Source organism: Colius striatus, chromosome 6, assembly GCF_028858725.1.
Source record: "Colius striatus isolate bColStr4 chromosome 6, bColStr4.1.hap1, whole genome shotgun sequence".
Lineage (NCBI taxonomy): Eukaryota > Metazoa > Chordata > Aves > Coliiformes > Coliidae > Colius > Colius striatus.
Genome location: NC_084764.1, coordinates 1835218 through 1860103, shown reverse-complemented (window position 1 = coordinate 1860103; position 24886 = coordinate 1835218). Strand labels below are relative to the sequence as shown.

The 24886-nt window shown below is 51.2% G+C and overlaps 1 protein-coding gene across 2 annotated transcripts in view; it reads right to left on the bottom strand.

The window, feature by feature from the left end:
- Positions 1-423: 423 nt before the first annotated feature.
- The window catches only part of TYRO3 (TYRO3 protein tyrosine kinase), a 41394-nt gene continuing 16931 nt past the window's right edge, over positions 424-24886 (bottom strand). The window contains exons 6-19 of one of the 2 annotated variants that reach the window (XM_061998171.1): positions 23637-23752; positions 20648-20825; positions 19808-19950; positions 18406-18550; positions 14511-14640; positions 13749-13849; positions 12782-12877; positions 10653-10733; positions 8890-8982; positions 7877-7998; positions 7548-7657; positions 6249-6408; positions 5142-5278; positions 424-2713 (exon numbers count right to left, since the gene is read on the bottom strand). In XM_061998171.1, the coding sequence (XP_061854155.1) occupies positions 2338-2713; positions 5142-5278; positions 6249-6408; positions 7548-7657; positions 7877-7998; positions 8890-8982; positions 10653-10733; positions 12782-12877; positions 13749-13849; positions 14511-14640; positions 18406-18550; positions 19808-19950; positions 20648-20825; positions 23637-23752 (1988 nt within the window). In that variant the 3' untranslated portion in view covers positions 424-2337. Of the gene's footprint in view, positions 2714-5099; positions 5279-6248; positions 6409-7547; positions 7658-7876; positions 7999-8889; positions 8983-10652; positions 10734-12781; positions 12878-13748; positions 13850-14510; positions 14641-18405; positions 18551-19807; positions 19951-20647; positions 20826-23636; positions 23753-24886 lie in introns of both variants that reach the window. The other variant, XM_061998172.1, reaches the window with a different exon arrangement.

Genomic DNA, 24886 nt, shown 5'->3' with positions numbered 1-24886 from the left:
TTTGTGTGTGCAGGCAGGAGGCAGCACGTCCCAGTCAGTGCCCACAGAGCCCAGCTTTGTGGGACCAACTGCCAGCCCGTGCCCACCCACTCCTGCTCTTCACTGGCTGAAAAGGTTGGAGCAGTGCAGAGTAAGTGCCAGCTGGGGAGGCCAAAGGCGCTCTCTGCCTCATGGTGAAGGGAGGATGGCTTGCAGCTGAGGCTGGGTTGTGAGGCATTGGAACAGCTGCCCAGGGAGCTGCTGGAGCCACCGTCCCTGCAGGGGTTTCAGAGCCGGGTGGGCGCTGCACTGGGGGCAATGGGCTGGTGGGTGGTGGGGCTGGGGCAGAGGCTGCACCCCATGGGCTGAAAGGGCTCTTGCAGCTGGAAGGATGGCATGGTGGGCAGGGAGTGAGCACCCTCTGCCCACACAAGAGGCTGCAACTCGGACACAGTACAGGTTTTATTAGTAAAAAATGCATTAAAAACTAAAGACATGCTTCCCACAGGGGCTGTGTGTGTACATCTGAGCCTCCCAGGCAGCTGGAGGGAGCGTGCCCTTCCAGGGGCAGGCTGTCTTACCCCTTGTTAGCTGCTACCTTCTCACCCCTGGCTGACAGCGGTTCCAGCCACGTGGAGGGGAAGCAGCCCTGGGTGTAGGAGGGTGCAGTTTGTACCTGCCACTGAGAAGCCCTCAGGGACTTCTGGAGGCATCTGTGGGACACTGGTGTTCAGCAGGAAGCTTTACAGACAGGACAGCCCTGCCCAAGGCCCCAGCTGAAATGCCCCTTCCCTGGGAAGCGTTCTAAGGGCTGAAACGGGGCCTGAATGGGGCGGTCAAGCCCTGAACCTGAGGCTAAGCAAAGCCTGTCATGGAAGGGTGGAGTGCTCTGACACCAAGGCTGCAGCCTCCTTTGACTTACTTGGTCCCAACTCAGCATTTGTGGTACTTGTTTCTGAGGAAGAGCAGTGTGCAAGCCCAAGGGCTGTGATACTGCCCAGCCCACTGGAAATAAGGGGAAGGAAAAAGAAGAGGATCATCTAGCAAATACTTGGGGTAAGTAGAGTAGGACATCACTGCAGCTCCTGGCTGGGAACCACTGCACGAAACTAACGCTGATTTACAGTAGAACAGTACATGGCTGAGCCCCACAGGAGGGCTTGCAGGGCTCGTGAGGCACACATGCTGACTGGGGAACGAAGCACAACCCCAACAGAGCAACACCATTCACGTTGCCCTGTCTGGAAGGCTGCAGTGACAACCAGTCTGTGTTCTGGTGGGACTTTCACAGCATGCCAGAAGACCTTCTCAACCAGGAAGGCTGGTGGTTCTCAGGCTTTCTCACTGTGAGGGTTCTTCTCTCCCAGACAGCTCCTCACAAGCCCATTTCACACCTTCGCTGCAGCAGCCACAGCACTCGGTTACTGGAGAAAGCCACAGGACTGTGAGAAGAGGAAGATCAAATGAATCCTATTTGAAAGCAAATGCTGAATCCTGTGCCTGCTGAAACCGCAGCAAGTCTGTCCCTCTGTGTCTAAGCCGTGTCCTTCCTCTCCTGGAGGGCAGCACTCTGCTCATTAGCACTGCTTCCCCTCACTGGTGGCACAGTTTTGTTTCTGTCTCTTTGAAGCTGGGTCCTGTCCTCCCCACGCCAGCTGCTGTCCCTCCCTTCACATGTGAATGCCAGCTGCAAGCCTGGGCAGGCTCCAGCCAGCACCAAGCTGAGGACAAAGACACAAGAGAGGTACATGGGGCGAAGAGGGATGCTGAGCTTCCTTTGTTGTTCCTAGGCTCACGGCTCACCAAAACGTCTGAAACTCCTCAGGGGCCCCAGAGCCAGGAAGCAGCAGGTGTCACTGCGTGGAAAAGCCGGGTGTTGGGCTTCAGAGCTGGGGAGAAGCAGATCCAGCAGCTCAGTCTGAGAACCAGAGGTCAGGCACGGAGTGGAGGCAGCACTGCTGAGGGCACGCCCGCAGGATTCCGCCCTCTCGTCCAAACACCCGCTAGTGTTTACAGAGGTACCAGTCCCAAAGTCACACAGACAGGGCAGAAGACGACACCTACACAAGAGCAAGCACTGACTGAACAGAAGGTGTATTCAGCTCTGCTCCAGCCACCAGCGAGAAGGAGCAGAGCAGAGACTCCGCCTGCCCCGGCTTTCAACGGGACACCGTCAGCCTGTGACCCTGCTGCCCCCCTCCCTCAAGGCCACGGGGCTGCAGCCCTCCCAGGCTGCCCCACCACTGCAGCCCACCCACGGGGTGAAAGCCACAGAAGCTGCCCCAGAGCTCTCGAAGCCGTTGCAGACCCGGCGCGTGCCCCAGCCTGGGGAAGCGGAGTGGCACTGCTATGTACAGGCTAACAGCTCCTCTCTCCTGCAGCCTCCAGCTCACACAGAAGGCTTTTGTCCTCCCCTTCCTGCCCATCTGGGTGCCGTTCACCCTCGGCATCGTCTCCAAGGCACAAGGGGCTCATGATGTAGCGATAGTCACTCGTGACAGCGGCGGCTGCCCCAGCGACGCTCTCGTCAGCGTCCGTGGCTCCCAACGGGGAGTGCAGGGCAGGCTCACTCCCAGACACCTCTTTGTCCTTCCCAATGTTGACATAGAGAGGATCTTGGCTGGAAGAGAGTGTGGACATCCTGCCCCGAATCATTTCCAGCTGAGAGCGGAGCACTCCGAAGCTGGGGCGTAGCTTGGGCTCAGGGTGCCAACATCTGCACATGAGATCGTAGCTGCAAAGCAGAGAGAGAGACAAGAGCGCTGAGATGCAGAGCAGCCACCCCCTGCCCCTCCCAACAGCTGCTCTGTGTAGCACACAGCCTCAGGGGCTGGAAGGGAGCTGCAAAGCTCAGCCAGTGCAACCCCCCTGCCAGGGCAGCACCACCTAGAGCAGGGCACACAGGGGCTCATCCAGCTGGGGTTGAGTGTCCCCAGAGAAGGAGCCTCCACAGCCCATCTGGGCAGCCTGGGCCAAGTTCTGCTCCCAGTGCTCTGGTGTGAGGGAGGTGGTGCCACTGGTGACTGGAGGAAGGCAGTGGGTTTGTGTAGAGGGCTGTGGAGGGAACAGGCAGCAGCTGCACAGCCCACAGAGCAGGGCTGGAGCGGCCAGGACTCGCCCCAGGCCCTGTCCTGCAACACTCCTCCTGGGGTTTCACTGGCCACCTCAGCTCTGGTTGCCCCAGGGCCAGTGTGAGCAGTGGCTGGCTCCCATGGCCTGTGCTCAGGCAGGAGCTCTGCTGCCCAGAGGCCACGCTGGCTGAGCTCCCTCCGGCCCCTGGGCTGGAGCAGGGCCAGAGCCATCGTCCTCCCCCTCTTTGTGCATCACCCACCAGGCTGGCAGCTGCATTCCTATGGCATTATTGTTGCCAGTTCTGCAGGGAACGGGGACAAAGCACAGTGCTGGCACCCAAAAGCACAGCAGACAAACCAACCTCAGTTCAACTTGTAAGTGGGAAAAAATCCGATCTGGCCTTTGCTGGCAAACAAAGCATTTAGTGGCAGCTTTTGTTTAACTTGGTGTGGCCTTTGCTTGGGACCAGCTTTGCCAGACTGGTTTTGATCTCACACTGGTTTTACAGAAAGCTTATACGGTTCAGTCGCCTTAATCCTGATTTACATCCCCCATAAACAGCAGAAGTAACTCTGCATGTCCCAGATAAAACACAAACTTGCTGTTCTGGGTCACCAAATGAAGCACTTGCTTCTACCCTCGCAGGCAAGCAGCAAGAGTTCATCTGAAAGAAAGGCAGAAAACCCCTGGCTGTATTGAATCATCCCCAAAGTCACAGAGACACGGAGTCTGAAGGGCTGGAAGGGACCTGGGGAGCTCATCCAGTGCAACCCCCCTGCCAGAGCAGGGCCACCTTGGGGAGAGCAGATAAGCTCAGGGTGGGCACCGCAGTGAGATTCTTCTGGTATATTCCCTCAGGTCTCAATAACCTGTAGCTCAAGGGCCTCTCAAATGGGGGTTGTGTCTTTTTAGTGGCTTTTGATGGATCTTTCTTCAACGCCTGGCACGTTTTTGGATCTCTTCTGCGCTCGTGGCATCTGTAACATGCTGTGGCCATGAGCCCCTCAGCTCGGAGCCCAGGCTCCTCCCAGCAGCCAGGATGGCAGACACAGAATGAACTGCAGCACTTGCACTTAAAGTTTATTCCCTACGTGGAAAAAAAGGCTGGAGAAAGGAAACCATATAAAACAGCCCACCATCAGAGCAGGAGGGGACGGGGAGGAAAGAGGACTGCATGTTGTCCAGGCCACGGACGTTGGTTCTCACGGTGGTTATGCCTTGCTTTGGGCATGACACAGAGGAAAAGGACTTGCTCGGGCACTCAGTGAAATGGTTTCACCTTGCCCAGGAAGCTTTCACCCTGGCAGAAGTTATGGTAACACTCCCTGGGGGACTTCAGCCTTGTGTGGGGACTGTAGGAGGCTCCAGCCACCACTCAGGGAGCAAAGGTTCCTGGGCAAACATTCCACACACGCCGCTGGCCACGGATGGTGTGTTGGCCACAGGACTGAGGCAGGAGCACAGGCTGCAGCAGGCAGCTGCCAGCTCCCCTCTGGCCTGCCTGAGTCCTCCCTGACAGCACCAACATGTCTGAGGCCACAACTGCAAGGTCGTCCCAGTTCTGCTTCCACATGTAATATCAGGAGGGACAGTGACCTACAGAACCTGAGCTCCTCCCATCTCTTCTCTTTCATCCTGCTACTTCTGTGAGAGCAGAAGGTCCAGGTTTGCAAACTGGACCAAGCTTTGAAAGACACCTGCAGGCCACTGCCTCTGCAATCCAGTCTGCTCACAGACTTGCAAGGCAGCTTTTGTGTCCAGCCCTCAGGCTGTGCCATGAAACTCATCTCTGTGCTCAGGTGCTGGCCTGAGAAGGTGGGGAGCAGCCAATGTCTGGAAACACAGCTACAGCTCCCACAAAGCCAAGAGCTGCTAATGTTAACGCTGTTTAAACCCTTGAGCCAAGTTATCTGCTCGTGCAGCTACCACAGCTTCCAGGGAGCTCTGCCAGCCCAGAGTATCTGGTAGCTAACCCAGAAGCCTTCTGGTGAATGCCTCTGCGTGCTGGAAAGTGGACAGGTTCAGATCAGCATCCCAGCCAGCCTGACCTCTCAGGGGATCACACGTCAGCAGGGGGAGGCAGGACTCACACATCTTCCAGGCACTCGGGCGGCTGCTTCAGCCTGTTCCCACTGATGAGGTAGTTGTAGATTTCTGCATTCTCAATGCCAGCATAAGGGGTTTGTCCTCTGGTCACAATCTCCCACATGGTCACCCCAAAGGCCCACTGAAAGGGAATAGCAAACAGAACAAGTGAACAGGCAGCTCCCTGCTCGCCGGGGTGGGGGCCTCAGTGTGTCAGGGGAACGTCACATGAGCGGCAGTGATGCAAGGACTGTCCAAATCCTGGCTAGAAAAACAAAGCAACTGCCCATCAGATGCTGCTGATGCTGAGGAATGGTCTTGGGAGACAGCTGAAGGCCCTGCCTGGCTCCATCCTGCAGAGAGGCAGGGGAGCATTTGGGAGCTACTGCTGTCTTCCACCCACAGACCTCTCTCAGGCATCTCCTACTCGTGGTGCTTTAAGGCATGCAGGATCAGTTCTGCAGTTCCCACAAAAGGGGCTTTTGGTTTGGGGCTCACAAATCAGGCAGATCCTGAGTTACTGGAACCACGGAGGCACAAATGAGAGCTGAGGTTGGGCAACAGGCGAGGCAAGGAACAAACGACTTCTCGCTCACGTTCGTTTGTGCTCCGCACTGCAAGAGTCAGCCAAGTTACAAGGCACTCCTGGTGACCCCTTCAGGGACACTGTGACATGGATGAACTGGGAAAGGCGAGTCCACGGGCTCAAAGGACAAAACTAGCGGGGAACCAGGTCACAAAGCAGCAAAAGGAAGAGGGATGAAGGTATCAGAAGGTGTAAAAAACCCCCCCATCAAACAAACACAGAGGGAAAGGAAGCGAAAACTTCAGATGGATGGGTCCAGCCTCACACCTCAGGGGCAAAGGAGAAGATGGGGATAGGCAGTGGAAAATGAAGGACCAAAGGACAAGAGGAGAAGGGTTCATAGCTTCTGCCATGCACCATTCACATGTATTTCTGACAGCCCCCAAGGCAGAGGCAGCACCGTCCCTCCAACACGAGGCAAGCTCCCTATCGCCAGGGCACTCTCCCACCCTCAGTGAATACAGGAGGATTCCTCCCCATCAGCAGGGATGGAAGCAGTCCCCAGGTGCAGCAGAGCCAAACTCACCACATCACTGTGTGTTGTGTACAGATTATCTGCCAGACTTTCCAGAGCAAGCCACTTCACTGGCAGCTTGGAGGCACAGCCCTGACGGTAGTAATCCCCGCTGTAGATCTTCTTCGAAAGCCCGAAGTCTGCAACACTCACGTTCATGTTCTCATCCAACCTAAGGGGAAGTTGTCATCACTGAGGAAAGCATCTCTTGGGACACCTCAGGCAAAAAAAACCACCCCAGAGTTCTATCTGGGGAAGTGAGGGATGGAGTTCACCAGAAGGAGAATGACTTCACCTACTCGATGGCCAAGGTGAAATAGTTCAGCAGCCTCAAACCACTTCTGTGGGCCTAAGGGGAAGGTAACTGGGGCTAAGGAAGCAAGGCAATGGCTATGCCCAGATGGTCAACTCTGCTATGAGGTGAACTCAGACACTTTCTCTGGTTCCCAAGATTGCCAGAGGACAGCTGCAGTGCTCTCCCCAGCAGATGTGCTGACAGGCCTGCAGCTTCCTCTGCTGTGCCTGTGTTTTCCACGTGCTTAAAGCCAGGAAACCAGTGTGGCTTTCTCCTAAGTGCCAAAGCAGGGTGACACATCCCTTCTCATCGTGGCTACCAGGCTCCTGTCTGTACATCTGGACCAGCAAATGCCTTTGGAAATCCGTCTCTCTGCAGATTTCAGCAGTTGCTGTGGTTTTGTTCCCAGGAAGAGTTCTGCCTGCCAGAATGGGTCGTTCCTCACTCTGTTCTCAGGGGAGAAGCAGAGGGGGAAGGATAGAAAAGAAGTCTTCTCCCCTTCAAAGCAGGGGAGGCAGTCTGGGGACAAGATGTGGGGCTGCAGAGTGTATTCACCGTGGAACTATGTCTAAAGGCCTTCTCCAGCTTTCAGGGAAGTTCCACACTGCTCCTGTCGTGACAGTCAAGTGCTCAAAATAGACACAAGGAATACAGACTTCAGGCTACAATGAAAGCTCCTTTCTCCTCACACAGCCAAACCCATTTCCTTCTGGTGGTTACATTACACTGCAGAGCAAGTAGCCCACGCTGACACACAGCCATTAGAGTGACTAATTGCAAACACATATTGTAACCAGCTCTGTGCAGACCAACGATGGAAAAGCTCCTTATAAACAGGGTCTGTTTGGGAGCTCAGGGGGACGTTAAGAGCTGCTGGCTGCTCCCAGCACCACCACCACCACCACATCCCTCCACCCCTGTGGCTCCTCTATGCCTACAGTCACTTCTGTCACATGAAAGGCTCATCATCCCTCCCCCTGGTCTTTCATTTCTCTCCAACCTCCCGGGTCACTTACATGCAGTTGCGAGCTGCCAGGTCCCTGTGTATGAAGTTTTTGGAGCTCAGGTACTCCATCCCACTGGCAATGTCAATCATGAACTTCAGGAGTGTCTGAACAGGCAAGTTCTGAAAGAAATCCCAGTTTTAAAAGCTCTGTCCTTGGGAACTTTCAAGCAGGCCCATGGAAACTGCAAGATCTGCTGCGTGGCTTGCTGAGGGGGGCTGGGGGAGAGAGGAGGGATGGCACGGAGGAGCTGGTCCTCAACACCCCAACACCCCAGCTCACAGCTCCCTCTGGTATTAAAATCCAGGTGTGCCTGCATTGCCTGAGAGAAGGAGACTTACAAAAGGGTGTTCCCCAAGGCGGGACATCAGCAGGAAGGCGTGCAGGTCCCCGTGCTTCATGAAGGGAAGGATCACCATGGGAATGGGGAGGCGGCCCTTGGGACGGCTCCGGAGGCTGACTCCTAGTGAGGACACACACACAGCAAAGGGCTGTTGGCAAACACACCAATCCCAAGGGCAGTCCTACAGGCTGATGGGCCTCTCCCTTACAAACTTGGGGGAAATGTGCAGTTTTGACAGGTATGTTCCACGCTCCAAGCTCCTTCACGCCAGGAGGGGTTAAGGTACCTCTCAACCCTATTCTCTAAGTGCCTGGTGCCTCTCTGCTCTCCTAGAACCAGAGAGTCCTTTTGCTTGGAAAAGACCAGCCACTAACCTCACACTGCCCAGCCCACCACTAAACCACGTCCCTCAGCTCCTCAGCTACGTGCCTTTCAAATATCTTCAGGGATGGTGGCTCCCCCACCTCCCTGGGCAGCCCGTTTGCCTTGCAGGACCAGCTGTCGTGTTTCTCCTGGCAGGACCAGCTGCAAACACTCCCAGTATCACTCCAGAGCAGCCTCAAACCCCAGGCTCTGCAGAGCAATCTCCACACTCTGGAAATCACCCATTTTCTGTGGTGCCCACCCACAGATGTCTTGCCTCTTACTCAATATTTTGGAAAGGCACAATCCTCCCTCCCTCTGTTTTTGTCTGCTGACCCACCCATCTACATCTCACAGCAGTTTAAACCCATCTCAAGCCAGAAAAAACCCTCTCTCTGTACTATTTGCAAGAAGCAAAGAAGTGGCTTGAATAAAAGCTGCTTATTTCCAGTGTATGAGGGCAAGTGTTGTGAGCACTTGCACAGGCCATGACTGGCCTTGCACAGGCCTGGGAGGGAGCAATGCTGGCGATATGCAGGACTCCAGGCAGCAGAGAGGTGGCTGCAGGGGCACTGCAGTGGGACAAGCAGCAGGGGATGGGGCAGGAACAGGAGGTGCACTGTGGCACAAGCAGCAGTGCTGCCTTACCAATGAGTTTGGTGACGTGTGGGTGGTCAAACTCCTTCATGCACGCAGCCTCTCGCAGGAACTCCTCAATGTCGGTCGAGGTGAAGATGTCAGCTAGGGAAAAAGTGACTGTGAGTCTCCCTCCTCTGTGGCTGGCTCCAAGGGACTTCACAGACAAGCATTATCAGAAGCTTGCTCTTTGTGGCAGAGCACATCCTCTCAGATCTACAGCTAGCTGAGGTGGTTTACAACAAAACAGGGCTCGACACCCCCTGGGAGAGGTGGCACCAAGCACACATCAGAGATGTCTGGCAAATTGGCTCTTGGCAGAATAAAGACCTGCTGGTTAGCAGCTCTTTTTTCAGTAACAACTTCCCTTGGAAGCCTTGCAAGTCATGTGTGGGTTGGAGATGTAAGAATTTGTTAACTAAAAGGCCCTGAACTACAGTGTCACATGAAATTAAAGGGGAACTGAGGAGGTGGCCTGGAGCCTCTGGCTGGCACAGCAGAGCTCAACTCATCTCTCATAAGGATGGCAGGCAAGATCAACACTTTTCGTCTCTTAGCACAACTGAGTCTGAGATTGGCTTAAACAACCACACTACTGGACAACTTTGATCAGCTTCAGCAGCGACACACAGCAGCACAGACTTGGAGGAGATTCCTCCTTGTTGCTATCACTCCATTATGGAAGTGTATCAACATGTATAACCAGGAACTGGCCCAGTGGACTACTTCCCCCACTGCTGCTGCTGAATTCAGCAGGAGTGAGTCTGTCAGTAAGATCAGACCTGGACCCACAGGGGAGTATTCACACTCTGCTTTAGGCAAGTCATTTGAGTAGGATTTGGAAGACGACAGTTGATTCCCTTTTTACAGGCAATGGAAAAAGGAAGGTGCCTCTGGAGGCTGACAGAGACTTTCCAAGTTAGATGCATGAGAGCAGACAGCCTGACTACACAAAAGCTTGCAAACTGATTAGAATTATTACTGGAGCTGGATAAAATGATGCAACTGACACTGGTGTGGTGCTAGTACGTTTAATACAAACTGTGGCTGCCAAACTCAGCTCCAGAGGTGACTGTGACTCTGCTTTAAGCCAGTCACAGTTGGTTTTTGCCTTACAGACAACAGAGGTGAAATGACTTAGGTTAACACACATATACAGACATATATGCACATGCTTGCTTTGACTTATGGCCATCTATTAATTGCTTTTCTGGTCATAAGCTTCTGCCTGAGGAATGTGTTAGCTGCCTTTGCTATGTACACTCATCAAATGACAAATCAGAATGGAGTTTGACTACTCAGCCAAGCATGCCTGGGATGAATTAGCCTGTTGCTAGTTCAGCCCAAACACTCTCCTGTTTATTCTAGGATCTCTGCTGGGAGGAACAGTGTCTTTCACTGCTGAATTAACAGGGCAAACCAAACCTGTCTGAGCTGTGCCACACGGCGTAGTGCTGTGATGAATCAAGCAACTGAACAAGATCCTCTATGCACAGAAGCAGCTGTAGCTATGACCTGGTTATGGTTGCACACACACCACATCCTGGGTGCTGTACAAGCAACCAAGGGGGTACAGGTCCTTACCTGAAGGGCTTCCACTACAAGACAACCGACATGAAAGGGGTGGGAGACGACACGGGGAGAGTGGCTGAGTGGGAAGCTCGGAGAGGAGTAAAGAGCAGAAGGGGATGTTTCCCGGAGAACAGGGCAGATGGTGTTTAATCTTTCCAAGCTCTGTTCCCTTAAGGCTTTCAGGTAGCCCTGCTCCCACTTACCTTTCAGCATCTTCACTGCCACTTTCTGGAAAGAGCCATCATCGAGCTTCAGTAGCGCCTCTCGAACCGACCCAAACTCCCCTGTGAAACGACCAGAGCAAGCAGTGAGGGAACAACTCCTTGCTAAGAAAGTGTCATTCACAGCAAAGTTCACTCCAGGGGTCACTGCCAAAGGATCTGAATAGCCATAAGAAATGCTGCCACCAGCTTTGGTTTTCATGCTGCAGCTCCAGCCAGCAGCTCCCAGCACGTGTGTGCCCATAGAAGAGGCAGAGACAGAGGCCACTGTGCTGGCAGGCCAGAAGGCAGAGGAAAACAAGAAGGGATGCAAGCAATCAGCTACCAGATGGATAATGCAGAGTCAGAGTATAAGATGAGATGCCAAGCTTCCAGGGAAGCAATATCATGAGGAATGAGCCTGGGTGAGGCTCTGGTCAGAGAAGGAAGGGGCTCTCAGCTGGAGCAGCAGTTGGATGAGGGTGCTGACAGCTGTCAGAGCTGAGTGACGGTGCCAGGACTCAGCCATTTGAGATGCATTCAGGCCTTATCTCTCTCAAAACTCAGGGGAGGACTTCTATGAATCACAGCTGACATGACAAACCACAGAACACCTACTGGTGTGTGCATGATATGCTAATGCACAAGAGAGAGTGTTCACCCTGGTTCCCTAAAGGGAGACAAGAGGAAATGCAACTGCTCAAACCCTCTTCAGGTTACTTCAGCCTGGGTTTATACCACAGCAAAACACCCTCTTTGCATTAGGTCTGGCTCTAGATTTGCTCTCCCTCATTTTGTAACTGCTTTCCCAACCCAAAAGGAGGAACTCTGGTACTGAGAAAAAGGAAGGAAAACACAGTACTTGGGACACCTACCCCAAAAGCAGTATCTTTCCACTAACTATTCACCAGTGTCCTTCACTGCTGTATGGCACATCCTTATTTCACAATAACCACGAGCACAGGGTCTGACCACCAAAGGGGAAAATAGGAAGGAGCAAAGGCATTTTGTACTGCTTCTGTCTTATGGAGCTGTTGCTCAGCTGCAGAGTCAGCAGAGCCCAAGATAATGCAGTCATGCTATCTTATAACCTGTGTGCTGAAGGTGGGGTTGGGGGAATGAGGCTGACAACACAGGCCAGGTCCTGCCAGCTTGCAGCCTCCCACCAAGGCCACCCCCAGGGGCCTCACTGCAGCCAAAAGAGAGAGGGATGGAGGGGAAGAGTGCTCCCAGTGGGAAAGGCTCAACGAAAACTGACACAAAAGTAGTCTTACAAAGAAAAAGGAAGCCAAACCCTTCAGCTTCCTCTTGCTTATGACCCTTGATTTATGCTTCTCTCTCAGGTTTTAGCTCCATCACTTCACATTTTCACTTATTTCTGGAGATTGCCCTGGGGCTGGGGAGCAGGGAAGGGTGATTCAGCAGTGAGCACACCAGCCTGCCACCTGGGAAATCCAAACCCAAAAGCATCTTTTCACACAGAGCTTCTGGGCCAATCTTTCAGCTGAAGTGAGAAGCATCCCACCTTTACCCATCTCTCCTGACCTGAAAACCTCAGAGAAATTGTTATGAGCACCTGTGTGGGAGACCCACAGTCAGAAAAGCTCCTGAGGACCTGAAGTAATGAGGACAAAGTGTCAGCAAAATTCAGTACCTGTTCCAAATATGCCTTTAGCAGAGCCCAAACTAAAAACCTGGAGCCAAACCACCTGAGGTGTTGAGAATATCTGAAACTGCATCAGCATTTTCCTTTGAGAGGATGGAGTGTTTGACACCTGAGACAACACTGAGATGATGCACTTCAGACAGGTTGAGGCATGGTTATGTCCATGGAAGGAATTCTACAGCACCACTTTCTTAGTTGAAAGAGCAGTTTAATCTCTGTTTACATCTCTGAAAGAAGCTCACACCAGTGAACCAACAGCCCTTTGGAAAGCTGAGTGCACACTGCAGCCCATCACTCTGCAGGGCTGTGGTCCAGGAATGGCTTAGCCAATATCCTCTTAGTTATGCTAAACCTTGGAAGTGTTTTATAACAGCAGAAGTGAAAGTTCCATTCAAACTGCCATCTGCAAGCAGAAGAAGAGAAAACAGGCTGCCTGTAATTGCTCTTGTTCAGTTTTGGTGCTTACCTTTGCCCAACATTCTTCCCAAGGTGAACTGCTGCTCCTGGATTAGGACATCTTTGAGCTTTGTCTTCAGCTCATCACTGATCCCTACACTCTCCACTGCAAAAGAACAAAGGAAGAGTCAAACAAGGGATACTTAAGTGCTCTGTCACAACCTCGAGCCATCTGTTCTCATCTTCATCTCCAAGGTAATTCTCATACTGTAAGGAACCCATGCAAAAGACAGGGTTCCCTTCCACATCCTCTAGCCTCACCACAAGGAAACAATAGCACCACCCCTAAACACACCTGATGCACCAGTTTCCAATGACTGTCTCCCAGACTACTCAAGTACAGTACAAGTCTCACAGTACCTGGCTGAGAAGGTCAAAATGTCCCATGTTATGGTCATTACAGTGTATGGAGAGATGTCTAAACCCAGCAAAGTCAAGAGGCAGATGGAGCATCATCCTAAGCCAGCCATGCAGCTGGGAGGCAGAAATGGATCGTCTTAACTGCTCTGGGAGACAAAACTGGATCCCAGCCATGCCTGGGACTCAGTCTATTGTTTGAGAGGTTAAAGATTCCCGGTCCTTCCAGTAACTGGTAACTGGAGTAACTGGTTCATGCTTGCAGCACAGAGCTTCAGGTGTACTGCTGATATTGTTAAGGCTCATTTACCTCACTGTTGCACAATGTGACAGTCAGAGGAGTCGCTGCAGTGTGAAAGTGGGGCAGGGGAGTGGCAAATGTGTGTCCTGCACCAATGTACACAGTCACTGGAGCTGCCAGCAGCAAGTGCTATGGAATCAGTGTGGCAGCACCAGTTGTGGCCTTTCACCTCTGCCATTTGCAGTGCCTGAGCCTCCTTGTAAATGATTCCCACGTTCTTGATGCAAAAACCCACCAGTTTCAGGGAAAGCCAATGGAGAGAGTGGTGCAAACACAATCACAGCTTCTCACACAGAGTCCTTCAGGTCACTTTACTTACGTGTTGCCTCTATGAGCTCTGGGCCCTCCCTGTTGAAAGACCTGGCAGCTCTGAAATGGACTGCAGGATCCCCTCTGCCAACCACACTGCCAAAGGCATGGCTAGAAAGCAGAAAAGACACACAGGCCCGTGATTACTCAACAGGGTGTAGCTGGAGAGGAGGAACAATGGGTTTGTGTTGCCTCGCTGATGGGCCTAGAGGGAGTGGGAGCCTTCCAGAAGAGGGGTATTGCTCCTCCTGAGCACCTGGGAGAAGCTGCAGGCTGCTGGAGTCACATAAACAGAGATGATGCTGCGAGAGAGAGGTCTGGGAGACTCTGAAAAGAATGGGAATGTTGCTTGCAGCAGTGCAAGGTGTCAGAGGGGATGGAAAGGTGGCTTTCCTGGTGATCCAGGAGGTTACAAGCAGCTGCTGCTCTGAAAACCAGCATAGGATGAAGGGCTCATCTCACAGGAACACTAAAGATGATTCATCTGTGGGTCTTTTCCCTTTGGATCTCTCAAGCAGCAGTGCTAAGGACTTACAGAGTTACCTTGATCTAGTTTGTATCCCCATATTGCAATAAAGCCCAGCTGGTTTCTAACCCTGCACTATGGGTGGTGTCAGTTTGAAGCAAAGGAAGGGCACTCTCCTGCTACTCCAATTATCCAAAGGAAGGGGCACAAGTACTCCATCCACAATGCTTTTTGAATTGAGTCAGAAACCACACTAGAGGAGAAAGCAAAGATCTCTGCAACCAGCACAAGGGGAAGCTCCCTTACCCAAACCGAGTTTCCTTTCTTCTTTTTCGAAGGAGAATGAGAGCCAAGGCCACAGCTGTGACCAGAGCTGTGAGAATGCCCAGTGCCACAGGAACCCAGGATGTCCCATAAGGAGGTTGTCTCTGGCCACCTAGGTGATGGAGAAAACACCACTCATAAATAAAAGGCTGTCAGTGGTAAAAAGACCACAGGGAGACATTGCCTCTGTTTGTTTTTAACTGGAAAAGCCATGCTGCTGGATCTGGGTAGACACAGTGGGTCACTGCACACTGCAGTTTGGCACAAACAACTGCTCAGTCAACCCTCAGGGACAAAAACGTAGCTGTTTCACACAGCCAAGGCTGAGCAGATGCATCCAGTCCTCAGAACCTGCTCTCAGTGTTGAGCCTCAAGAAAGTAAAATGCACTGGGCCAGATGATACTCCTCCACATGAGCTCACGGTCTGGGGTGCTTCGAACTGCAGCCTCAGGACAAAAATGTTGCTTAACATGAGCATTTTCTGTCCTTGTCCTGTTTGAGGCAGCCAGCAGAACCTTGACCAGGCTACACAGATAATGCCAACCAGATAACACTTTGAAAGACAATAGAGGGAGACAATGGCCTCAGGGCAATCTGTTTGAAAACATTTACATTCCCCCTGGAATCACAGGAGCACCCTGTGAGGCTTGGCATCCCTGGAACTTCCCAATGTCTCTCTAGCAAAGGAAAGGCAAAGAGTCAGGAAATAAGTTAGCCAGCATGCAGGTTCCAGCTCTGCTCTAATATTTGCTCCCCGAATATGTATCCTCTCAAACTGCCTCCAGAAGAGATGGAGATGCTGCCAGTCTGAGCAGGCTGCCAAAGAAGAGAGAGAAGCAATGTGCTCATGAGTATAAGGATATGATGTGTGCTTGGCAAACAACAGAGAAATTAATCCAATTCCCTGAGAGATTTCTTCTCCAAATCCAATTACCAACAATTAAATGTGAATATAAATGGGCTTATTAAAACCCAAGATAGCTCTTGTATCTCCAGATTGTTTAAGAGGAACAGGTGCTCCCCAAGCACCTCCTTCATTGTCATGCTCCCTTGCTAACCTTCAGCAGCCCAGAAGCTAAAGGAGAATCATCACTGGTGATGTAAGTAATCCTACAACGTTGAATGCCATGAGACTGTAAGTAAACTTGTCCTTAAAGAGACACTACCTTCATGTGCCGAGACTTGGATGGACCTCTGCAGAGGTGCATGTGAAAAGGAGTCAGGCAAAAGGTTCCTAAGGCTTGATCACTACTTACATTGTCATCCAAGTTGGTAAAGAAGCAATGTCAGTCTAATCAAGAGGCAGAGCTTAAGGAAACAGAGACCAGTACTCCCAGTAGACTAGTACTTCTCCATTTGTAACAAATTATGACCTATTTTCCAGCATCTTATTCCCTTCAGTGACTCACATATTCTTCTCCTGCCCAGAAAGCTTTATAGGCTCTGAGCTTTATGGTATTCCCTCTTGCTGCACCTTTTGACCTGGCCCTGAAGGTTGCTTCAGAGGAGGGAGAGAGATCAAATGGAAGGAAAAGCCAACAGAAGATAACTTCAGTCCCCTCCACCATTCACAAACCCAACTGCTCAGTCTGTTCCTGCCAAACAATCAGGGTAGAAACAATGATCGACACAGATGTAGAAAAGTCTCCTCTGATAGCTAATGACAAGGTTTCCTTCTCCCTGTGATAAGACAAACCTCTCTTGGCCCATTTTCCTAGTCTCTGTCTGCTGGCTGGGCTGCTGAAAGAGCAGGGGTGGAGGCCTCCCTCCTGAGGTCCCTCCAAAAGGAAGATGGATGGAAACCAAACAAGACTGCATAACTCTCCCTGCTTCCAAACCATCAGGAATCAGGAGCCTATCCCACAGCTGACAGCAAATGTGTCAGAAATCAGAGCTGAAATTCACTGCTCCTCCTCCTCCTCTGCCCCACAGATTATTGCATCCCACTTGTGCCACTGAGCTGGAGAGGGTGGCTGTAGCCCAAGCAAAGGCCAAGCTGCCTCTCCTCCCCTCAACTCTCCCATCTCCTGCACCCCCTTTTCCAATCAGCCTGTGTCCAAAGACTGCACAAGGCAGAGAGAACACAGCATTATCAGATGAGCTTAAATGGGTATTTAGGAGCCCTTTGATGATGAGAAAACTCCTTTTATTTCTGTAGCAAGTGTCACACCACAAAGGTGTGCAAAGAACACAATCCAAGAGCCTTCTCTTGCATACCATCATGAAGATCACAGTTTGGGAAAAGCTGTTAGACCATCCTGTTCCTCTCTCTGCAACGAAAGGGAAAGGCTTCCACTGAGAATGTGTCTGAAAATACTCAGACGATCTCTGTTGACAGAGCACAGCATCTCTGCATTGGCAGGGTGGAGCTCTCAGCGGCTCTGCTGCCATGACAAATCCGACTTCAAGTTGATCCGAGCTTAGTCATCCCCACTGCTGAGCTGGGAGATGGTCAGAAACCACCCCTGGCATTTCTCACGAAGCAACCAGTGCCACTTTGCTATTTTAGGAAAGGAAGCAACTTGTATTTCCTACCAGGCCTGAAACAAAACATGCAGCCTCTGTGCAGCTCTGCTGTTCCAGGCCTGTCCGTGTCTCCACAGCCAACCTCTCCTTCCAGCCTGCTCTGCTTGGGAAGAAATGGATGTGCTTTCAGACAGTGTTTGGCCAAAACAAGCACCACACCTCACACTACCCTTTTTGTTTGAAGTGGTTTGTAAATAGAAACAAACACATTGTGCTTTCAGGACTAACCTAATCCAGGTCCCTGTAAAATGCAAACCCTACAAACATCCCCTGGGGCTTCTTGCCACTTTCCAAAGAGATCTTCTAGTCCTTTTGGGTGCCTTTCTCTGTACTTGGGTGCCACAGACAATTCCTGAGCAAAAAGCAGGATTAAAAACTGGATGGAGCCTCCAGCAGAGTCAGGTCTGGGCCTCCACACTCCTTCACTCTGCTTTAAGGGCTCTGATCCCACAGTGACTGAGTGCTCACACGTAACCACCGGCACTGACCTCATCACAGGAGCTGGGTTGCCCAAAGGCCTTTCTGAGCAACACACACATTAAAAGCAGCATTAGATGCACTACTCCAAGGCTACAGGTCTCTCCTGGTTGCTCTGTCCCTATCCCCCTTCTCAGGCCTGTCTGGCAACCCCACTCTGCTATGCCTTGGTGTTGAGGGACCGGGAGCAAACAATACCCATGTGATTCCTCAAAATACAAGCGGAGTGGGAAGAAAGCAGCAGCAGCAGCTGGGTCAGCATCAGAGATTAGACATTGCTGGCTTGCCCTGCCACAGGTGCTGGGAACAAAACCTTGGGAGACTGGGGGATTTTAGCAGGATCACACTTTGCTGACTTCTTATCACCAATCCTGACTGCATGGCACAGCTTCTGTAGCATCATCTACCTCTTCTACCAGCAGCTCAGCTTTTCCATGGAGAGAAAGAAACTGGATTAGTACAAACATCCTCAGTAAACCCATTCCAAACCCTCTGGCTGTGGTTACACCAGGCTCAGCTGAAACTAGCCTGGAATGGCTTTAAACTGAATCAAGGAAGAAAGGGGTTTTCTGTCACATGTGCTTTCGTAAAGGTACGTGGATGATGATTACATGGAGGATTTCCACTCTTCATTTGCACCTTTTCTACTGTGTCTCACCTTGTCCTGCTCTGCACTAGGAAGAGCAAAAGCCTGTTGAAGAAGGGAATAGAGGGTAGGTGCTGTTTTGTTTGCACCAGCTTCTTAAAGGAGCTGGATGGAAGTATAGTGCTGCATAAAGCCACGTGGCTCAGTCAGTTGGAAACACTGAAAGGAGAAGAGTCAGAGGAAAACAGCAGCCCCAGCAAAGTGGAGAGAAGGCAGCAGACACTCACCCATGACCTCCTGGGCTTCAAGCAGGAAGAGGTCACTCCAGGGCCCGCATCCTGCAGAGTTCAGCACACACACCCTGATGATCAGGTCTTTGAGAGGATTCCACGTTGTGAGATTAGCTTTTGTATCCTGTACGACCATTTCCCCCTGGGAGCACATGGCAACAAACTGTCAGCTGTCTTGAAAGCACTCCAGACCAAAACTTCACCTTTCAAACTAAAGGAAAAGGCTGCTGTGCACTGCACTGCTGCCAGGCCAAGGGCTGGGGGTTGTAACTCCAGGCTCCTACTCTCAGTTTCGCCACCAGCTCTGGCTGTCATCTTGGGTTTCTTCCCAGAGTGTGGGGAAGATATGAAGTTTAATCATTTCCCTTGAGGTCCTTCCATGAAAGTTGCTATAGAAATGTAGGAGGGGTTTCTTCTGCTATTAAAAGATACACCTCCTTCTTGTGGTTTAAACACAAAGATGCTTCAACATGCTGCAAAGCATCTGATGCTTTGAATCCAAGGGAGGAGCCTGAATGGTTTAACTTGTTGACCAAATCCCAAATGGCTTCTGAATCCCATGGCTAATTTTTACTTAGGAGGGCAAGGATAACACATTTTGAGTCATTTTGGGGATGTTCTTCACACACCCTCTTTGCAGTAAACTCATTAAGACTTGGTTGCCACAAGAAATTCAATGGGAACCCAAAATACTGACCCAGCATGAAATGGGTAATGCAAAAAGGAAACAAGTCACCTTTCCCTATTGTTATTACAAGCTTGTTCATCATTAATAAGCACTGCTTATGTACATATTAAAGAGCAAGAAGCCATAATCAATGCTGTTAACTTCAAAGGTAGATAGATACCTGGGAAAGGACAATGCTGAAGAACAAATGAAAGGCTTTCTACTCTGACAGGGTCCTTTCAGCTCCCTGCATATTGTAAATAAGAGAATCTGCAACCTCCTGCCTGTGATTTACAGTGCAGCTCAGTCACTTGTTAAATACACCTTTGCTGCTAGCATTTGGAAAGTCAAGTCCTAGTGACAGGAGAGACAAAGCCCTGCTCCTGCACTGGGCTGCCTTTGGGACAGTACGAGAGGGAGGCAGAGATGAAGTGAATTCCCTCTGTGCTGTCCTTGCTGTATAAGGAATGGCACAGAACTGGTCTGTCTGCAGAGGAACTTTCAAGTGAAGCAAATCTGATTATGCCAGGAAAGGAGAAATGACTCTAAGTCTTGATGCCAAATACTGAGGAGCTGTTGCATATCAGAACAGTTTCATTTACACAAAAGCAATGCCAGCAATCTATTCCCCTGGGAAGGAAAAGGGATGAAGGACCCTAATGCTCAGAAAATCTAATATGAACATTCTCCTCTCTGTGCCCAGTGGCTCTGAACCCCTCTTCATCTGTTTACCTGAGTTACATTATCCTGAATCCACTCCAGCCTGTATCCCAGGACATTTTCTTTCAGCACCTCTGGTGCCACACCTTCCCACTCCAAAATCAGACCAGGATCTCTTTGGATAACATGGATGTTTTGTGGGGTGCTGCTTGGAGCTGCAAGCAGAGGACACAACACAATCACTCTGTGCAGGAAAAGAAGGCACTGTCCACACTGAGAGTGGCTGAAAAGACAGTTTCACTCTCTTTCCTGAGATCCAATAGAAGGGAGAGAAGAGCTTCTGCAAGTCACCAGCACTGTTTGCTTCAAGGGGAGAAGGTTGGTCACTATCTCTTGTTTCTTTCTGAGATCCCAAGAGTCTCAGAGAGCAAATGAGACATATGGTCAGTGTGCAGAAGCCCCGGGGCTGGATCAACCTGTGTACTTCATTTCTCCTCATTGCTGTTACCCACACTTGACTGCACATTATTATTTCATCTTGGGTGTTAGGAGACCCTGAGAGCAGAAAAACAACCTGGCAGTCATTCCTTGCACTTCACAATTAGCAAGGAGGAGCTCAATTAAGTTTATCACAGAATGGTGGGGGTTGGGAGGGACCTTCAGAGCTCAGCCAGTCCAACCCCCCTGCCAAAGCAAGTCCCACAGGAACGTGTCCAGGTGGGTTTGGAAACCTCCAGAGGAGCCTCCACAGCCTCCCTGGGCAGCCTGGGCCAGGGCTCCCTCACCTCAGCAGGGAAAGAGCTTTTCCTTATGTTTCAATGGAACTTTTTGTGTTCCAGCTCCATCCCATCACCCCTTGTCCTGTCACTGGTTTCACAAGTGCTTCCCTGTCCTTGTCTGCTATTTGCTCACCAAGCTCCAGGGTCTGGAAATAAACCCTGTCAGTGAAGGGGGAGCTGCCCATCTCATTGCTGCACTGCACACGGACACTGTAGTTGGTGGAATGCTTCAGGCCTTGCACACTGTAGGCAAAGGGTGGCACTGGGGTGACTTCAGTGGTGACGTCCTGGCCGTCCGGGGACTCAGCCACCTGTGCCAAGAGCCAAAAGGAGAAGGCTGTTACCACAAACCATAGAGCTACCAGCTCCATAGAATCCATCTCATGCTTAGTTTAGGTCTGTGTATGACTAGATCTAGTACCAGTGGTGTGTGAAATACTTCGAAGGGAGCTGTGAGAGCGAGAACCACGTGCCATGCCTTTACCTGGTTTAGATGGCATCCCTCTCCCAGCTCTGGCAGCACCCTCGTTTTTCACCAGCCCAAAATTTGCTTCTGTATTTTAAAACATTTCACAGAACCACAGAACCTGAAGGGTTGGAGTGGAGCTGCAAAGCTCATCCAGTGCAACCCCCCTGCCAGGGCAGCACCGGCTAGAGCAGGGCACACAGGAACTCCTCCAGCTGGGTTTGATAATTATTTCCTTTCAAGAGGCTGAACTGTGCTTGTTGCTTTGAGTGCTGGTGGCTTCTGAGGCTTGTCTAAGTGTGGGTAATGAAAATTGAGTAGATCAACTTCCCTGTTGCCTTGTGTCAACTCTTTCCTCGACTCCTTTTCCAGCAGTTTGTGTACTTTCAGCTTTGCAGTGGATTACAAACGCTGATGGCTTGGTTCAAGTAAACTGCTTCAAATTAAACAAAAGAAGACACTTTTTTACCACTCCCACAACCCTTCTTTTATTATTTTTTTCTAGTATGAACCTTCAAGCAAGATGAATGTTAATTTCAACTGATCTCACCGTGTGCTTTTAAGGCACAGACGGGTTCCACGTTCCTGCTTCTCTACTGGCAACAGCACAAATCGCTGCTTACAGGCTCAGTCTACCTTCCTACTCAAGTGCACATCAAACTGCAAAGCTGGGAGAAAAAGCAAGTTGTACTGCCAGAAGTGAAACCCTCACCTGAACTTCACTTTCCACAAGCAGTCTTCCTCACTCCTCCCCTGCCCTTCTGCTCATTCTCACACACGCGTTTGGCCCACTGCTTTATTTGGCTAATGAGAAGGAAGAATCTCAAGCTTCTTTAATAGCAAGGATATACTGTTGTCATTGTCAGGGTCATCCAAAGCAAGGGGAAAAAGACCAAGCAGACTTCTGTGCTAAACCCTCTCAGTCTGATGATGTGTTTCTGTCCAAGTCTGACGAGTCGGTGCTCTTACATCTGCCCCCTTTACACCCTGGAACTCGGCTTGTGTTAACAGTCAGTAAACACACAACTCCCTCCTCTGTCCCCAGAAGCAATCTGCCTGTCTGAACACAGTGCTCCTGAGGCAGTGCCAAAACCCCACTCTCTTTCTGAGAGGCTCCAAGCAGAAGTGCCTTGGGGACAGCCAGGGCCGTGTGCCTTCTCACATGGAAACGCAGGTTGATGTCTCTCACAAAATCTCTCAGTGTGGGAGACAGAGGAAGCTCGGGGGTTTCTCTCAGTGGAGGGTTATTGCCGAGTTACCCTGCTCCCACATCCAAAAGCAGGAACTTCATCCTCCCCAAATAGAACAGAAAAGGCTTAGAAAAGGGGTTGAGAGAGTGCTGAGAGGCCAGAAACTGAGCTGCTCTGATTCACTCGTCTGCACACGTCCCATCCCCCCAGCCCTGCCCCTGCCAAAAGCAGGGGGAACTCAAAGCCCAGGGTGACTAGAGTTGCAGAGTGCAAGCCAGACACAAGAGGCTGTTCCAACTGCAGATAACTGGCACTGTCAAACAGAGGAAGAAAACCAGTTTTGCCTGTGAACAAGAACAGAAGCAGCAACACAATCCAGAGACTGGGGCCAGCTATAGTCAGGCATTCTTTCCGCCAGTCACTTCAAACAAGATGATGGTTTCTTGTACTTATGAAAGGGAATAAACATCAGAGCATGAAACCTCTGTTTTCCCCCTCAAATAGACTGCAAGTAAACCAGCTAGGCTGCTTCCCTCTCCTCTCCATGGCTTGCAACATCCCCTACCTGACTGGAGCAGTGATGTGAGCTGGAGTGGAGTTTCTAAGAGAAGCAGGGGCCCGATATTCACACCTGGCAGAAAAGGCCATGGGGAATGTGCCTGGCTGTGTTTGCACAGATTGCTTCAGGAATCTCCTTTTCTTTTTGACACTGAGTTACCAGCTGTTTGATCTGATTGTACAGTTAGGTGTGCTGTAGAAACTAACCCTGCCTGAAGCTGAACCCAGGAACAGAGACGTTCTGGGCACCCAACAGAGCTAAAGGATATGATCACCCTGGATTTTTCTGGGCAGAATTGAGGCTTTGACAACAGAAAACCAATCAAGATTTAGAGAACTACTCTGAAACATGCAAACAGGCCCAACTTTGTATCACAAAGCCCAACCTGTCTCTTGCCTTCATCATTCCCCCCATTCCTGTCCCGCGTTCTACACTTTGCGAGCTCCTCATCCCTTGGGCTCACTGGCATGCCTGGATGCCAGCATTTCCTCTGGTGCTAAAGGGCTGAGCTGGCACAGGAGTCACAGGAGAAGTCAGCACAGGCCAGCTGCTCCATGCCAGCAGGACACACAACACCCTGCAGCCAGTCAAGGGCACTTCCCACAGACTGCTACGTGTAATTCTCCGATGGAGTAGCTGCCAAGGAGCAATTGGTGTGATTGTGTCCAGGAGGGAGAATGGGGCCAGTCTCAAACTCTCCATTGGAGGTCTCATGCTCAAAACTTTATGCCCTGCTCTTTGTCACCTGCATAAGCCCTGAGTTGCACCTTGTTAGGTTTCCATGTTTTAAAACTGTGGAATAAGAATTCAAACACTGCTACAAAGCATTCAGGAGAGCAAATGATGCTGTGGCTCAGAGGAGAAGCACCCCTCAGGCAGGGCAGGGGATAATCCAGAGGGGCCATACCTGCAGAGTGCATGAATGGAGGGGTGCCCTGCCGTCAAACCCTGGCACCCAGACCACGCTGGCATTGCTGCTGGTGACTTGGCTTACAGTTAAGTTGAGAGGCGGCAGAGGCATGGCTGTAAAGGAAACAAAGAGACCTTTCAGTACACACAGAACCCAGCAGGTTTTCACATGGAAATGACAGAGGCTTGAGGCTAGAAACTATGCAATGAAATCATTAAGAGAAATGGTACACTCTCACATCTTTGGAGCTTCCCTGACCGTTGGGAATGAAACCATTGCTATTTGCATCCATCCTTTGGGAGCCCAGCGACTTGCTCCATGCACACAGGCAGTGGCTGATGGATAGCAAAGCCAGTGTGTGATGTTTACACCTTGCTGCTCAGCCCTCTTCCCTGCCCCCTCTATTGCAATGCAGGACCCAGCCTAACAACACAATTGCCTGTGGGCTTACATTGTGAAGCAAATCCGGGCTTTAAAATCCCTCCCCTGGTTCTCATTGGTCCAGCCTTGCCAAGGGTGCTTTTGCAGCAGCAACCCAAATCCCCTGCAGCTGCATTTGCAGCAGTCTCACTTTGCTTGCTGCTGTGGACACTCTGCCTGCAGCTGCCCACTGCAAACTCTTCCGAAACACCCTGGGACGGAGCCTGTGATGAACTCTGCATCTCCTTCGTGCTTGGGAGGAATACACTCTGCTTTCTAGAGGGGCAATTCCAGGCCAAGGGAGCACATGGCTGACTGCACACTACAAATTCAAGGCAGAGCCAGGAACAAAAGCAGAGTGCCCAGCCCTGCTGTTTAATCAGATGCTTGTGCTTCCCACCACCACAGGGCAGCACCCTCTGCTCTGGCTCTGACCAGACACCTCCATCACTGCAGGGCCCTCCCCACGCTGTCACATTAACCTCCACCCAGCTTCCTGGCTTCCTTTTGGGCTTCTCAGTGCTTCCCTTCTCCCCTCACATTGCCTCCTCTTTCCCTCCCGCTGTAGTTCCACACAGTTACTTCCTATTCTTCCCAACACACCCTTCCCACTGCTGAGTCTGGTTTTATTGACACGCCTCCCTCCTGGAGAGATGACCAGCTCCCTGGCTACTGCCCTCTCCCCCCAGCTTTTGCTCATTTACAGAAACCCTACACTGCTGCTATGAGTCATATTCCTCCTTCAGCACTTCAACAAGCTGTACCCTCAGGAGTTCCCTTTCAGAAGCCCAATGGTTCTCAGGACAAGGCTCTGCCTACAGATACAA